Genomic DNA, 15,612 nt, shown 5'->3' on the forward strand with positions numbered 1-15,612 from the left:
TGGAAGAGATTGTCCAGAGAGGGTGTGCAGCCTCCCTCCCTGGGGACATTCCAAAACTGTCCGGAGACAGCCCCGTGCCGGGTGCTTGGGATGACCGTGGTCGGACCGGCTGATCCACCGCGATCCCTTCCAGCCTGACCATCCTGTGCCCAAGCCCCGCGGGCCGGCCCCCCGTTCTGCTCTGTCTGCACATCCCCTCAGGTGCGCCCTGCCCTGCCCTGCCCTGCCCTGCCCGGCTCACCCCGCCCGCTGCTCCGCCGTGCCCGGCCCCAGGTGCCTCCCGCGCGTCGTCCCGCCCGTTGCGGCCCCGCTCCGCCCCGCCGGTCCCGCCCGCCCCGCTCGCCCCCCGGGTGCGGCCGCGCCAGACGCGGCGCCGGAGGCAGCGCTGCCCCGCGGCGGCGGCGGCGGCGGCGGCGGGGCTTAAAGCGCTCGGGCGGCCGGGCCGCGCTCACCTGGGCGCCGCTCCCCGCGCTCCGCCGGCCGCCGCAGCGGCTGCGGGGCAGCGCCCAGGTGACCATGCGGGGCAGGCGGGCGCGCCCGCCGCACGCTTCGGGGAGCAGGTAGCGCTCGCCAGGTGCGCGGCGGAACATGGACTGTCTCCTGCTGGCCGTCTGGACTTTACCTGCTGCGATTCTCGGCGGCAGCTCCATGCAATTCCAGACTCTCCCGTGGCTCGGAAGCACTGTAAAGGCAGGTCGAGAGCACTTTCTTTTGCAGTCGCCTAGTGTACTTTCGTACCAGGTCACTGCAGTTTCTGGTGCCTTGTCTTTCTGCCTTGCCTTGTCAAGGGAACTTCACCCAACGCTCCTTTTCTCTCTCTCTTTTATTTTTTCTTTCTCTTGCAGACCCTTCAGCTGTGTTGCCTCTGTTGCATGTCTCGTGCAGCAACTTTACCCAGTGACAGCATCAGTGAATTGACTCATGGTTTGTACAGCTCTTTCTGTGTCTGTATGTCAACGTTTGCGTGGATTTTTTTCCTTTTTTCGTGGAGTGAACATTTAGAGGGGAGTAGTCACAGTGTTTGGGGAGCATAGAGTGCAAGCAGGCTGGCTACTGCGGGATGGTGAACCATGGGCAGGGATTAACTTGTTAAGCCCTGTGTGCTAAAGCTGAAAGGAACAATGTGTAGCAGCAAAGCAAATGAATGGGATGGTAAATACATCCACGTTTCCGTGTGCGATTAGAAAGATGAATGTGTGTGTAGCCACAACAGCAAAACCTCATGTGTCTGTTGTGGAAGCAGCGAGACAAAAGTAATGAAAAGATTTGTGTGGGGGAGCAGGAGGAGCTGTGCAATGCAGGCTAGGGGGGGAAAACCTGGAGAGAAAGGGCTTGTGTAAATGGGAGCTCAGGAGCCGTTTGTTCCCAGGTTGGAGCGGCTAGCACGTAGATGCTGATGGCTCTGGGACTTTTGAAGTGCAGTATATGCTTTGTATTTTGTGTGAGTAGAAACAGAGTACAACAGAGAGCCACACCAGGGTGCAGAAGGGAAACCCCTCCTGCACCCTATGCTCTGCTCACTGGGGGATTCCCTCTCTCCAGCAGCTGCTTGCATTTTTTGGCCACCAGCCTGCTTAGCGCCCTCAACTTCTGCCGTTGATTAACACCACTCGAGGAAAGTGAAAGCTCTTGATGTATTGTTTCCACTGTCTAAGGAAAAGCAACCTGTCAGTGGTTATGTTTTCAGCCTAATGTGTGTCCAATAAAGTCTATTCAGGCAGAGAGATTGATTGAGAGATTTTGCAGCATCTGTTACAACAAAAAAACGAGGGGATTCTCTTCTTTTTTGATGATGTTATTTCAATTTAGGAAGAGAAATTAACTGTTTGTCAAGTGTATGGACATGTCTAAGTGTCCATAGAGAAACACAGCTCACAAATTAAATAGGTCGGGAAGCAGTTTTTTCAGCATAATTTCTTAGGCTATCCGGAATGGGTGCAAAGATCCTAGTTCAGGAAACAGCAAAAACTCAGACCCTGGTTCCAGGACACAGGTAATCCCTGCATGGCTAGGTCAACACCAATGGTAATGTATTGCAAGTGAGGCACATGCTTGTATAGCCAGCTGAATTATGGCCTCTTTCACCCTCCTTTTTTGGGTGGTTCTGAGTAGATCAGAGTGTTCTCCTCAAAAATAGTTTTGTAATTTTTTGCATATTTAATCCAAAACAATAAACTTCTTTGACATGCAATTAGCAATGGCTGACTAAAGGTTATTAGGTAGGATGTAATCTCTGTCTGCTGGAGGTCAGTTACAATTTGAAACCCAGTCTACTCAAGTCACTACAAAGAGATGAGGTCTCATTCAGTTAAGGCATTAATAAATTAATCCTTTAATCCATTTGAACAAGTGGTACAGTTCTGCAAGGTCTCAGTCATGGCTAGCCCTACAGTGATACAACATTTGCTGCATTCTTAGGGAGGGGAAAAGCCTCTCAAACTGGAGTGGCCTTCACATTTGACAACAATTAATACAGGGGGAGGGGAAAACCTACAGATCTGCTGGTGATGACAAATGTCTTCAGAGGAGCAGTTGTGGGAATGTTCACAGCTATGCTAGTTAGTCTGTGCCTCTCAGTGGGGCACAAAGGAAACAAACACAGGCTGAGAGCTTTTGTGACTTACGGGGTGAATTCATGCAGGCGAGACAGCAGGCACAGAGCTCTGCAGGCCAGCCCCAAAATGAGGGAATGCTCCATGCCGTAGGAAATGCCTGATACCGTGTCAGAGTGCCGTGTTTGTGGGATGCCAGAGCTGATGGGCAACTCTTTATCATTACAGATTATGTGTTTGTGACACCTGTCAGAGTGGATGCCAGCGGATCGTACATTTCACATGATGTTTTGCACAGTACTAGGAGAAAGAGATCAACTCAGAGTTCAAAGAGTTCCTTGCACTACAAATTTTCAGCATTTGGACAGGAACTTCACTTAGAGCTCAAACCTTCGACCATTTTAAGCAACAGTTTTATTGTCCAGGTACTCGGGAAAGATGGAGTGTCAAATTCTCAGGACCATGAAATTGAGCAGTGTTTCTACCAGGGATTTATAAGGAACGATAGCACCTCTTCGGTAGCAATATCTACGTGTGTAGGCTTGGTAAGTGTCTATTTAAAATAAATCAGCCTTAAAAGTATTTTTGTACGTGCAATAGTAGCTGGAGGTATGTAGTTCATATAATAGTCAAGACACCGTAGACCCTTTTGTGATTTTTCTAGTATCACTAGTTGCTATTGTATTTAACAGAAGAGACTTCGTCATAGCCAAGGAACAGCATCAAACCTTTGTAATTTTTTGATGACAGTCTTTCAGGAAAAAAAGACTCGCTGGTAGTCCTAGTAATTATCCCATAGCAATTTGTTACAGTTTGTGATAGTTTACACATTTCTGCTCACTCTTAAGTAAAAGCTCTTCATGCCTTTGTGAACTGCGGGGAATAAAGGAAAGAAGCCAGTCCAGAAGCTTGTGAAAAAACAATATTTTATCTAGGTTCATCAGCTACTTTAAGGAAGGGTAAATTTCCTAGCTTGGCAGGAGTTATGAACAAATTTCCCTTTGTTTCCTTTGATAATTCAAGCATTATTTGGGTTTACAGGTCTGGAAGAGTTGCTCTCTTATAAATATGTTAAATATTATCGTTGTGTATTTTCCATTTATGGCTGTCAGCCAAGTTCATGAAAAATCATTATTCACAGGTGATTTTTTCAAAATACGTTTGACAGTGCTCATTGCCCGCAGAGAAGGCTTTACTGATGTAATTTAGGAGAATTGTCTTCAGAATTAATAGCTAGGGATGTTTGTTAAGGCTTAATCGCTTGCACTTGCAGAGGCAGTCTGCTATGGCTGCAGAGGAAGGCAGTGACATTGAGTGGGAAGTCTATGAAGTCATCTGTGTGCTTTGTGGTTGACTAAAGGTCCAGAGGATATGTTGGGTCACCCTCTAGAAATCTGTTTTGCAAAGGTACTTGTCTCTGAGGGCTATTAAACTGTGTGACGGGACCAAAGAAGGAGCACTTGAGACAGCCAGCGTTTCCTTTGAAACTGGAATCAGTGACTTGAGAAGCCTGTTCATTAGGAAGGGCTGTTGATAACTGGTTGAAGTGGTCTGGGTTATATTTTGAATGCTGTGCTGGTTTTTTTTTTGGTTTTTTTCTTCCTCCCATCAAGTTAGAGGAATCTTAACAGTTCATTTGAACAGTTGCAAATGTGAGTTTGGAGCAGGTGCCAGGAACTGGGTTGAAGCTTTCTTTTGCTTTTAAAGTTGTGTTTGTGATGCTGAACTGTTAGTATCAAATGTGCTCCGTTGTTTTAATGGAAGCTTTGTGTTCACAACTGCCACCTTTTATCAGATTTACTCTGAAAAATACCCTGTTTTCACTCATTGCAGTATTTTGTCTTTTTGCAATGGGAAGTGCTCTACCTACACACAGCAGGTACAGTTTGGGAGATCTCCCCTGTTTGGCCACGTTTTGGTTTTTAACATGCTTTCTGAGCTAAGTGAAGTTGAGCTTGTCAAGTCTTGTCTGGAGAAGGAAGGTTCAAGCCTGCCTCAGGTCACAGAGGAACAGAATGTGGTGATCTTAACTGAGAATGAAATGGATCTTTTACCACTGTCTCGACACAGAGGTTGTTATGACTGGTAAGCTTCACTTAGAAAAGATCCAGAAACTGATCAAAAGAGAATAAATATTGTGGTATGAACAAACTTATTATGGAAGTACCTGGTATATCAACAAATAGAATCTCTGTTTAAAATTAATTTCAAAGTTCAGTAGATTTTGCCTTAAATCGTTGTTTTACACTGGCAAATGAAGTAAACCTTTACTTACCTACCTCACAGGATATTATTGTATCCCGAAGTATAATTGTTCTTTCTCTCCCTATCCATCTATTAATTTCAGTGCACCTAATGAATCCCAGGCAAATTACCAACAGGACTCTGAGGCTTTCAGTTTACAAGGCTGTCCTCTTAAAGATGTCGTCAGCTGTCTGTAATGACACCCACGTCACTTTTCACTGGGATCCAAATTCAGTAATCATATGTTAAGTCTGGACGCTGTGCTCTGATCAAGAGAACCTTGTGAATAGCTTCTATATCCTTTTTCACCAACTACTTTTGTCACTTGGTTGCCCTCCTTTCCTATTTGCTTTGTTCACTGCAATTAAACCGAAAGTGGTGTTTCTTCTATATGGTTGGTAGCACTAATCTTTCCATTGTTCCTTTCATTAGCAATAGCTTCTCTACAATAAAGCTGCAGTGACCCATTCTTTCAAGCCTGGAACACCACAATGTGATTTGGAAGCAATTGCATTTCAATAGACTACGGGGACTCTTTGATCTAATTTTTTGGATGACCTAGAGTATTCAGTCATTCAGCTGTCTGTTATCTGCCAGTGCCTGCAGAGGAGACTTTGGGGAGAGGCTGGATGAAATGGTTTGTTAGGCAGGATGACCTTAACTTAACACTGGAAAGGAGCAAGAATTTGTTGCTTTGGTCTAGATCTGTTAAGAGATGTGTGTATATTACATTTTAATGGCTTAGTTGACAGGAAGGCCCCAAGTTTTTATGCTGATTTGTTGATTTGAGACCAAATGTTTCCATCAGTCAACACAATTTTCTTGGTGTGCCAGAAGGCAGAACTGGATCTTTATCTGAGCAAGTCTCTAATGGAGTAAGTGAGCATTTCAGGAGAATGTGCACAAGTTTACTGTGAGTACTGCCTCTTTTCATCATCAAAGTGCTTCAGTTTGCTTTTTTCTGTCTTCTGCCTTTTTCTGCTTCAGTCAGCATCCTTTGCTTGCTGGAGCATTGTTATACAGCAAAAACCCAGTGCTTTTACTTGTTTTGTAAATGAAAACTCTATTCTGGACCTTCTGTGGAGAATGATGGAATGATATATTCCTTCCACAGAAGTTACAATTTTTTTCACATATTTTTTAATGCATTCTCACTCCCTGGGATAATTTTTTCACTCTTGCAACTTTGGGACAACGAGTTTGTTTATGTTAGTAAACACAAAACTATTTCTCTCTTTAGCATCATCTTAATGTGTCCCAAATAAAAAGTAATGCAATTTTTTTTTAACTTTTCTTCACTGATTTTTCATGATTCATTTAATAAACCTCTTGTTTTATTTCTGCATGACTTTTTGGAGTTTCCTTCAGTGCCTTGTGCTCTCCCAGTTGGTATATCCAGGCTAGTGGTTTGTCTTGCTGCTTCATCCCCTGTTTACATTCTCCAGTTCAAACTGTTTGTTCTTTCCACATTCAGCCTTTTTTCCCAAATCCTGATTTGAGCTAATTCTTACTTGCTGTAATTGTATTTTTATTACTATTATTATTTAGCAATTTATTATTACTTATATTTGCCTTTAGGTGGCTCATTGAGAGGCAGACTATACCAAATCCACAGACTACTGTGGTTTTTCAGGTTTTTCTGAAAGAGATTATGCTGGCCACTCTTTGAATAAGAAATGGGTTTTTTAGGACGTACTCAGTATGGTTGTGTATATTCCTGCCTCTTTCCTCCTTTCCCATTCTCATCCACTTTGTGCTGTTTAATCTGCTTTAAAAAGGAGATGTGTTGTATGTTCACCATCTTTAACTCCACTTCCATGACGGCATCTGAAAGATTTACTGCTGCCTTCCTAGCCTGTATCACACTGTGTTGTTTGCCTCTCTTTATAGGCCAGTTTTTGTCTCCTTACCTTAGGTTTATGTGTACAGAATCTCCTGTATAAAGTGAGTTGTTTGCAGTCACACAGTAAATCAGGGCAGAACACAAGAGAACCTCAGAGGTCTCCAGTTGTATTGTAGAGACATTCTCAAAAGTCATTCATAACTGGGCTTTTGGGAGCAGAAGTCGCGTTCCCCTTGTGAGCATGAACTCTGGCAAAGTCAAACAAAGTTTATAATCCAATGCACAGCATAGGAATTGGTGGCCCTAAAGAATGAGGGGTTTGTCATACAGCATTTGTGGGCTGCAGGACACAGGTGAAGGGTCTAGAGCAAGTACAAAATGCGTGCCCAGAGGAAAGACCTGCTTATCCAACATAAGGAACTCTCCTGCCATTCCATCACAGAGAAGATGTGTGTGTATTTTGGGTCAGAAAAAGCAAGTTCAGTTCAGTGGAACAGTTCAGGTCCTTTAAAACTCTATGACACACAGTGTTACCTTCCAGGCCAAATTTATCACTGGCACGGAGGCCTGAGAGGCCACACCTGCTCACACCAGAGGTGGGTTTGGGCTATTCTCTCCCTTTGATTTGTGTACCTCAGTCAGAAGTAATGGTGCCCTCCTCTGGTTTTGGCAAGATGTGTTTGAATCTGTCATTATAAGGAGCCTCTTGTCTCAAGTTGTGTTATGTCAAAGGAAGAGAAAGAGGAGGGAGGGATGAATCATGTTACACTTGTTGAGCTGTCAGAGGATTCTAGACAAGAAGGGTTATAGATGTAACTGAGAGATAAACGGGAAATGTATTGATTCAGTGGAGGGACGTGTGTGCGTGTCTGAGGGCAGGGCTTTGCTCAAAGTATCAAAGAAGCCACAAAATTAAAGCTTCTTGATGCAGTCTGACCACCTAAGAGGCAAGCAGGCCAGGCAGCTCATATACCCCCTCTTTGTAGTTGTTTAATTGCACCTGGTATTAGCATTATTTAAGTTGATGCTAACAGCAGCCTCCTATTCCTAGAGCTCACACTTTAAGTCCAATTAAATATGTTGAGACAAATCCCAAGGTTCTTAGGCAGACAAACTGCCATTAAACTCGTTGAGCCAGACTTCTGGTGAAAGTACAGAATAATTGTTATTTGCAATGAGGGTGCTTTAGAAATCGACAGCTGTAAAAATACAACAAAATCTGGCCCAGTGGGACCTTGAGGAGAAGCTAAGTACAGAGCTGGTGGCTTTTCTCACTCTTAAAGGTGTTTTTAACCCACCTAGAAGCCAATACACAAATCTTATATTCTCTGCCATTGTACCAGCACAACATGAACAGCTTCTTTCATGGGAGTTCTATGATTTTCTTTGTATTCACACACTATTGCATCTCCATCCTTTAAAAAACACAAACTGTGTTTTACAGCATCACCCTGTTGTCCACTACTTTGGTGAATATTTTTCCATTATTATTCCATTACTCTAAATATGAAAATAAGAAAAATCTCTACAGGAAAATGAGATGACAATGGGAAAAATTCATATTCTTGAGGATATTTTAGGTTATACTAGAAAAATACGAGGCTGTGTTTCTGGTCTCAGCATTGACCTGACTGGTGATGAATTGTGTGATTAGGTTATTGATCAACCTTCTCCATATCTGTCTGATAAGCTTTCTGTTTAACTCTGCCTTTAGCTATGCAAGACACAGGCTGTGTTATCCCAGGTGTTTTGGCACTACTGATTCCTGATAGGTGGAATTAAAGTAGATTAATGTGGAATTAAAGAGGATTAATGATGAGAAAGAATCTGCTTCTGCTTGGCAGAAAAAGTAATAGAAGTTGTATTTCTTCCTGTTTTACGTTAAAAATCCTGGAATGTACATAGAGCAAACTGAGCACAGTAGGCTGTGGTTGTCCAACTGCTCTTGAGTGTCCACAGGAGCTGATCCTCTGTCACTTGTGCCTGCTCTGTCATTGCTCAGCTGGCAGCAGAGAGTGAAAATAAATGGTTTATTGGTGTATTTCCGACCAAACTTCAGGCTGCTGTGGGCACCATTGCTTGAACCCCTGGAGTGGTTTTCCAGAAACAAGGTGTATCCATTTGTACAGAGATAATTCATCCTGGCCCTTCTTGTGAAGCAGCATCACTTCCAGAGGAATCAGCAGTCGCTATCTATGCTTGAAACATCCGTGTTTTTCTTGCTGTAGCAAAGCCTTTCCACTAAACCTAGTTCCCACACTTTGCCTAGTCCATTAGAGAGAAGCTTATAGACAAATACCCTTGTGAGGGTCAGGAGTGGATGACCTGCCTGCACAGACGTGACCCCTTCATAACAGGATGTCTTTGATGTCATGAGGACTTTTATTTTCAGAGCCACTATTTTCATGTGGGCCGTACCATCTCTGCTGCTGAGAGGCAGTGTATTCTCTTCTGCACAGCTGGGAACTGCTGGACATCTCAAACAGTTCTCTTTTTGGAGGCAGATTTTAATAACTAATAAAAGCTTCTAGTCACTGATTAACCTAAAGAGGGGTTTATTTCTGTCTTTCCCTTTTTCTTCCTCCACTTTGGAAGCGTTTGAGGAGGATACCAGGTTGGCAGACCTGGTGTGTAAAGGCTTTTGTTTACCCAAAAAAGCCACAATGACAGTCTGTGAAACTGCAGCTCAAGTCCAGCTCAAGCAGCCCACTCCTGGAGATCTGTACCTGACACACAGCACAGGAGTGTCTTGGTTGTGCTCTGGCCCCCGCACAATCCACTTAATTTGAGCAAATGGTGCCATCAAAACTCTTCTTAAAGACTGCTTTTTTCCCAAGCTTATTCTCTCCTCGCCCTGGTCAGAACCAGAGCCCTGATCATGATGACAGCTCTGTGACATACTTGCACTCCATTGGGAGTTGACTTCAAGTCACTGTAGGCTGCTCAGTCATAACTACTCTGGATGCTCACTGGGAGTTCTGTCACCAGCTCCAGAAGTCCCTCACGTGTTTTGGCTCCTCAGATTTTTGTTTGTTACGGTATTGTGCTTAAGTCCACAAGATATTTATGCTAATGTTTTCTAATTTGCAGCTTCTTAGGGAAGGGTTTGTCTTCCTGATGTGCAGCAGGTTCTTTACTCTTTGAAAGAGAGGATCCCTGGGACTGCTGTCCAGTACTGCAACAGGAGGGAAGATTGGAGGTCTAAGACCTGTGGTTTGGAAATTTGCAGCAATGGATCAAAATAAAAGCTGGAGCTATGCTAAACAAAGGCAGCCACGGTGGTGATGCCCATGATATATCAGTCAGTTCCTCAAGATCACTTTAGAGCTCTTTGCATCTGATTTCATTCTCTCCTGAGCATTAGCGCTGTTGTTGACTTACAGAGATAGAGCCTGCTAGGGGTCTTCTAGAAAATACCTGCTTTCCAGGAGCTCTGTGTGCCTCACTTTGTCATGGTCTTCTCCCAGTGAGCTGGCAGAAGAAGGGTTAAACTTAATTATCTCTGCAGTGAGAGCTGGCAGTGGACCTACAGTGAGTTTTAGCAGCTGAAACCCAGACTTGAATTTTCTTTTTTCCAAAAGACACTTATTTTGTCTTCGAAAGGCTCTGACTAGCCCTTAAGTGGTATCTGAATTGAATTTTAACGGGTAATTCCATTGCAAACAAGGTTTTCTTCTGTCTTTTTGATCATGTCACTGGGAGCAGAAATGTTGGTTCTTTCTTGCCTTTTCTTATCCCATTTTAATCCCAATTCTGTTGCTGCAGGTCTACCATAAATTACTGTATGCTAAAGGAATTTCCTATTGATTTGCTCTGACAGTGATTTGACCAGCTATGTGAATAGCTGATGGAAGCAGAACTTATCTTGGGTTCAGACAGTGGGGCATTGACTAAAGCTCTGAGGTAAACATTTACTGAAGAAACCTGAAATCATAAAGCCTTGCAGCTCAGCACAGTTTACAAACATGTATTAATTAAGCTTCAGTGCTGGCTCTGCTCTGTGTTTGATGAGAACAACATCCTGGCACACAATGGGTTGACATCAGTAACCTTTTATTGTTTATCATGCTCGGAAGTCACCGAGAATGAGGGTGAAGAAATGTCAGATAATCAGGTCAGATGCGAGTGAATGAGTCTTGATGGTTGAAGCTTGGTACCGTGGGAACCATTATTGTCCAGAGTGATTTCTGGAACGTGCAAGTTAATTTCTTTTCTTACAATGTTCGTTCGTAAGCTGGGGAAATCTGCAAACAACTTCTACAGTCAGATGAAAACCCTTTTCCTGAATCTCATATGTGGCTGTCCAGCTAGTGACTGCCAAAAAATGGTAAAAGACAAAAGTTGGATGACAAAGATAATAGGTTTTGAAGTTATTCCTACTGCAATAACAAGGCCCAGAACAAACCTGCATAAGAGAAGAGGAAGCTGAGGCAATAAAGTGATATTTGCTTGCAGAGACAATGGGGTGTTGCCTTTTCACTCCCCTGGGCATTTGCATTTCAGGCTGCCCCACTCTGTACACAGCACACTTGGGGCTTTATTCTTTGAGGGTTGGATTCTTGCTGTTCACAGTGGGATCACTTGAATGCTTGTGCCTGCCTGCCTAATATATGTTAATTGAAGGACTTTTGTGTCTCAACATCTTTATTAATATTAATAGAATAAGATTTTTAATGGACTTTTACAAAATATGCTTGACCTAGCTTGAGCCTTCATTTTTGTTTGTATACTCTGCAGCACAGTGTGGCTTCTGACTAATTTAAGAACGTAATATTACATTGTGTGGCAGAGTACACAAACTAATGAAACATGGACTACTCTTCAGACCTACATTTTCCTTGTCATGAGATATAGAATTTATATAACACCAGAATGTAATCAGTTCTTTTGAAATCATGAAATTAAAAAGAGGTTTTCTTTTTCTTTGTGTGATGTTTTAAGATTTATTTTTTTTTTTTGAAGAAGTCATCAAAACAGTAGGCCTTAAAATTAGGCTAGACTAAACCTCAAGAAATATCTCAAATTATTATTGCTGTTAAAGTACAAGCTGGTCATGGTGAGGGATAGCTATAAATGCCAAAATGTCGTAACGCAGCATCAGACAAGAAAGTTTAAACTTCTCTAAAAATGTGGCTACCCAGTGTCATTTCTTGTTAACACTTGACAGAAACCTATGTTACTTGTTTTGTTAGATGCAAATATAAATTAAATGTTAAAATTACATTCTTGGACTAGGGCAGAGGTGATTTTTGTTTTGCAGTCCGCTGCAGATGATCATGGCATATACAAGAAAAATGCTTCTGTCACGTTTTTCACTTTTTTGTTACATTTTCTGATAAAGAATAATTCCTTTTAGGCTGCTCTACATTTCATTGTTTGTAATAAACATCTCTGCAACCACTGTGGAGACCATGTGCCACAACAGCAGCTCTGGGCTCGCTCTGTCAGCTGGTTCTCTTCATGCTGGAAGCCATGCTGGAGGCCATATGGATATTTTTTTACACTGCATCACATACTGGTGGTGGGATTGTTATCCTACCCCAAGCAGCAAAAGTTTGAGCAAAGGGGCAGGAAAAAAGAGTTTCCAAGCTGAGACAGCAGTGAGCTGCTGATGTCTGCTGATTCCTGCAGCCCTGTCACTCTCGTTGACAGGTGTTTGCTGCTTGATGGGCTTCATCTAAAGCTTCTTGTGGTGAGTAAAAAGTTTTCTGCTGACTGCTTTGGATCTGAACCTGGCCTTGGGAAGTGTCTTTTATACCTTCCTACATCATCTTGGCCCTTGAGTTAGTAGGCACACCATTTTTTTGGGATACACTGCTGCAATTGTTGTTTGGTTTAGCAACATATTTTGAAAAGGGGAGGCACCACTGGCTCATCAGGAAAGTGAAACGTGTCTGTTGCTCCTGGCGGACCCCGAAATGCTCGTTGGACATGTTCCAGGGTGGTGCTGTGTAATCAGATTTCACTGAATCAGAAGTTAGATGGAGGCAAACAGCATGCTGGGCAAACCCCATCTGCAGGCTGAGCCTTGCTGTTCTCACGGATTGCTCAGACCAGAACAGCCAGGAGTGAGACGTGGCAGGAGCTCAGGCCATTTCCAGAGAGTCAGCTGCAGCTACTCCTGCTAGAAAGTGCACCCAAGTGCTTGGCATGTAGTGCCTGAAGTTGCCAGATGGGTTTCAGTGCCCTGGTGCCGAGTGTTGTCATTCCACTCTGCTGCCAGAGCATCCCCACGGTGAAGGAGCAAAGGAAGCACAATGGCCACCAGAAAATGCAAAGCCACAAGTAAATGTAAAGAGGTTATTTGGCCTAACCCAAATCCAGTCCTGATAAAGTCAAGTCTGGTGATGGCAATAAAAGAGGATGGTACCTTTTGAGGCCTGTTGTCCTTGTTAGACAGGAGATGGACTGGGCAGGTTTTGAGCTGTGAAATTGTGAGGGAATATTATCAGGTGTCATCACAGAACACCTGTAGGGGACAAGGCCTCATTCATCTCCTGCTCATGGTAGGAGAGCTGAGTAATTGCAGAGAGGGAAGCATGTTACAGAAATGGTTAATTGATTCCTGTGTTTACCAGAGAGAGCTGGGTGGTCATTTGAGCTGCCTGAGGCACAGAGCCCTGCAGGTCTCAGTAATGAGGACCATGCGTGATCCCAGGGACAGAACAGGGTGCAGGTGGTGCCATGGCTGTGAGCATCAGGATAATGCTGTGGTGACAAAGGTTTGTGTTTTCCATCACTGGGATAGATGAAATACCAAGGAAAGGACAATTTGAATCAGAGAGGGCTGATATATTACCATATTTTACCAGTTAAAGCTACAAACAACAGTGTGCCAGACTGTGCTCTTGGCCTCTGAGTACTGCACTGATTCTGTTTACAGGTTCCCAGCTTTTTGGGTTATAGTGCCATTAGAAGTTTATTTTTGTTTTAATTTTCCAAGCATTTCTTGAAAATTGGCTTTCTGGTGCTCAGAACAGCACCACAACACTAAATTAGTTGCAAATAGCTCGAGGGCTGAGGGAATAGTATATTTTTTTTTGTTGTGGCTGTTCACATGATTTATTTAGTCATTTGAAAGACTACAGTTTGGGAAAGTCAGGAACCCACTCTAATGTGAGAAACAAAACAGAAGGAAATGTTTTTCATACAGAATGAAGGTCTGTCTTCTGCAAGCCGGCAGTTGTGCAAAGCCAAGGTCGTTCTGCCTCCACAGCCCTACTCCTGTAGGAGTCTGTGTTAGGATTAGCAGAGGATGGGGAGTATTTCCCATTGGGAATAAGATGGGGAGTATTTCCCATTGGGAATGTTTCCTGCCCACCATCAGCCTGCTCAGAATGGTGCCCATATGCTCCAAAGTATCTCCATGGATATTCCACGTCCTTTAATGACAGCGTAGCCTTTCGACCTAATTGCCAATAAAGAGGAAGAAGAATTTATAAACTGATACATTCTTTTCTATACCAATGCACTGAATTGGTGCCTGTTTTTTATTAAATCTTTATCTTGCAGCAGTCAGTGCAATTCAGTGTACACCGTATCTGAAATATGAATATATTTGTTTTTCTATAAAGGTGCACATGACAATGCTGTTTATGGCTGCAGTCTTTTCTGCTGTTCAGTAACTTGTTCAATAATATTATTATGATTTAAAGCAACACTGTCGTGTTTCTTTCAGGAAAGGAATTGCATTTTAAAGAGAAGGTTGTTGTAGTTTGCCTTTAATTTTTGTAGTAAATGGAGGGTATAGGTTTATTGCAAAAGTTTATAATGTGGAGGGTGTATGTGAATGAGTCTCCCATGACTTCCTTTATTATTTCTTAAAATATGTTAGAGACGTTAGTCACTGTAAATCTGTAAAGTATTTTATAAAATTTATTTGCTCTTGAAAGCAAAACCAATTTTATTTCAGATTGGTGAATCTTGTAAGAATTAGTGTAAATAATCTGAAAAAATTATGATCAGTGTCCTATTTTAGTCCTTTTGAGGGGCTCAGTGGGGGTGTATAAAGAGAAGCCCCGGACAGGGGTGATCAAATGTGAAATCTTGGGCTGAAACTATTCTGACAGGATGGGGAGTGTAGCTTAAACCCTCTCTTATCTTGCCAATGTTCTTGTGTGTGCTACCTCTCCCCAGCAAGATGCCTGACTGATTCACAGCAACTGATGGGCAGTTTAAAATTACAAAGCTTTGGGTTTCCTTGTTCCTAGCAGATAAAGAGGGTGGGCATTTCCTGATTGTATGGTATACACTCAAAATATTTAAGTTCCCCATGGTGCTATTTGTGCCTAATTTACTTCTCTAGCACATTAACACTGCTGGTTTTCTGCAGGGGGAGGAGTGTGTGGTGTAACATGCTGTGAAGAGAGGAAATGTTTCACAAGAGCTCCTTCTGGCTTTTCCTCTGTTTGCCTTACCACCTGGAAAGAAGAAAAGGTGGAGGGACTGACTGATGAGCCAGATGGATTGCAGGAGCAGCCACGTCTGTGGTCAGATGTGTTAAGCCGGGCGAATCCACACTGGGAAGTGGCAGGATTGCACTTCAGCTCCTAAAGCACATGGAACTTCCAGTAGGAAAGTGTGTAGGCATGAGGAGGGCTGAACTACCTTCAGCCAGTAGCCTTGGGGCAGGCTGTGCCCCTTCAGAGGCCACTGAGCAGCCAGATTATTTTGGGGAAAAGTTGGGGATACGCCAGTGTGAGGGATGGGGCTTGAGGACAGGCTCCAGCAGAGCAGATACCATCTGAGTACAATAAATCAGAGGCTGTGCAGGTCCCACGGAGCTTCAGAGAGACTTGGGAGTGGGAGGACCACATTTACCACTTTTCATGTTCACTTTTCATGTTCACTTTTCAAGTTCTTGCCTATGACAGCAGACAAATTATCTCCTGTTTATGGGAGTTGGGTGCTTTGATGTGCTAATTATTCCACTCTTGTGGTGCTTCTCAGCAGAGCAAGCTGGCCGGATTCCTG

The 15,612-nt window shown here is 43.4% G+C and overlaps 1 protein-coding gene across 2 annotated transcripts in view; it reads left to right on the forward strand.

The window, feature by feature from the left end:
• The first annotated feature begins 368 nt into the window (after nt 1–368).
• The window catches only part of ADAMTS18 (ADAM metallopeptidase with thrombospondin type 1 motif 18), a 75,845-nt gene continuing 60,601 nt past the window's right edge, over nt 369–15,612 (forward strand). Inside the window, exons 1-3 of one of the 2 annotated variants that reach the window (XM_038148024.1) lie at nt 369–694; nt 846–924; nt 2,781–3,097. In XM_038148024.1, the coding sequence (XP_038003952.1) occupies nt 873–924; nt 2,781–3,097 (369 nt within the window). In that variant the 5' untranslated portion in view covers nt 369–694; nt 846–872. The remainder of the gene's footprint in view (nt 695–845; nt 925–2,780; nt 3,098–15,612) is intronic. The other variant, XM_038148023.1, reaches the window with a different exon arrangement.

Source organism: Motacilla alba, chromosome 11 (genome assembly GCF_015832195.1).
Source record: "Motacilla alba alba isolate MOTALB_02 chromosome 11, Motacilla_alba_V1.0_pri, whole genome shotgun sequence".
Classification (NCBI taxonomy): domain Eukaryota; kingdom Metazoa; phylum Chordata; class Aves; order Passeriformes; family Motacillidae; genus Motacilla; species Motacilla alba.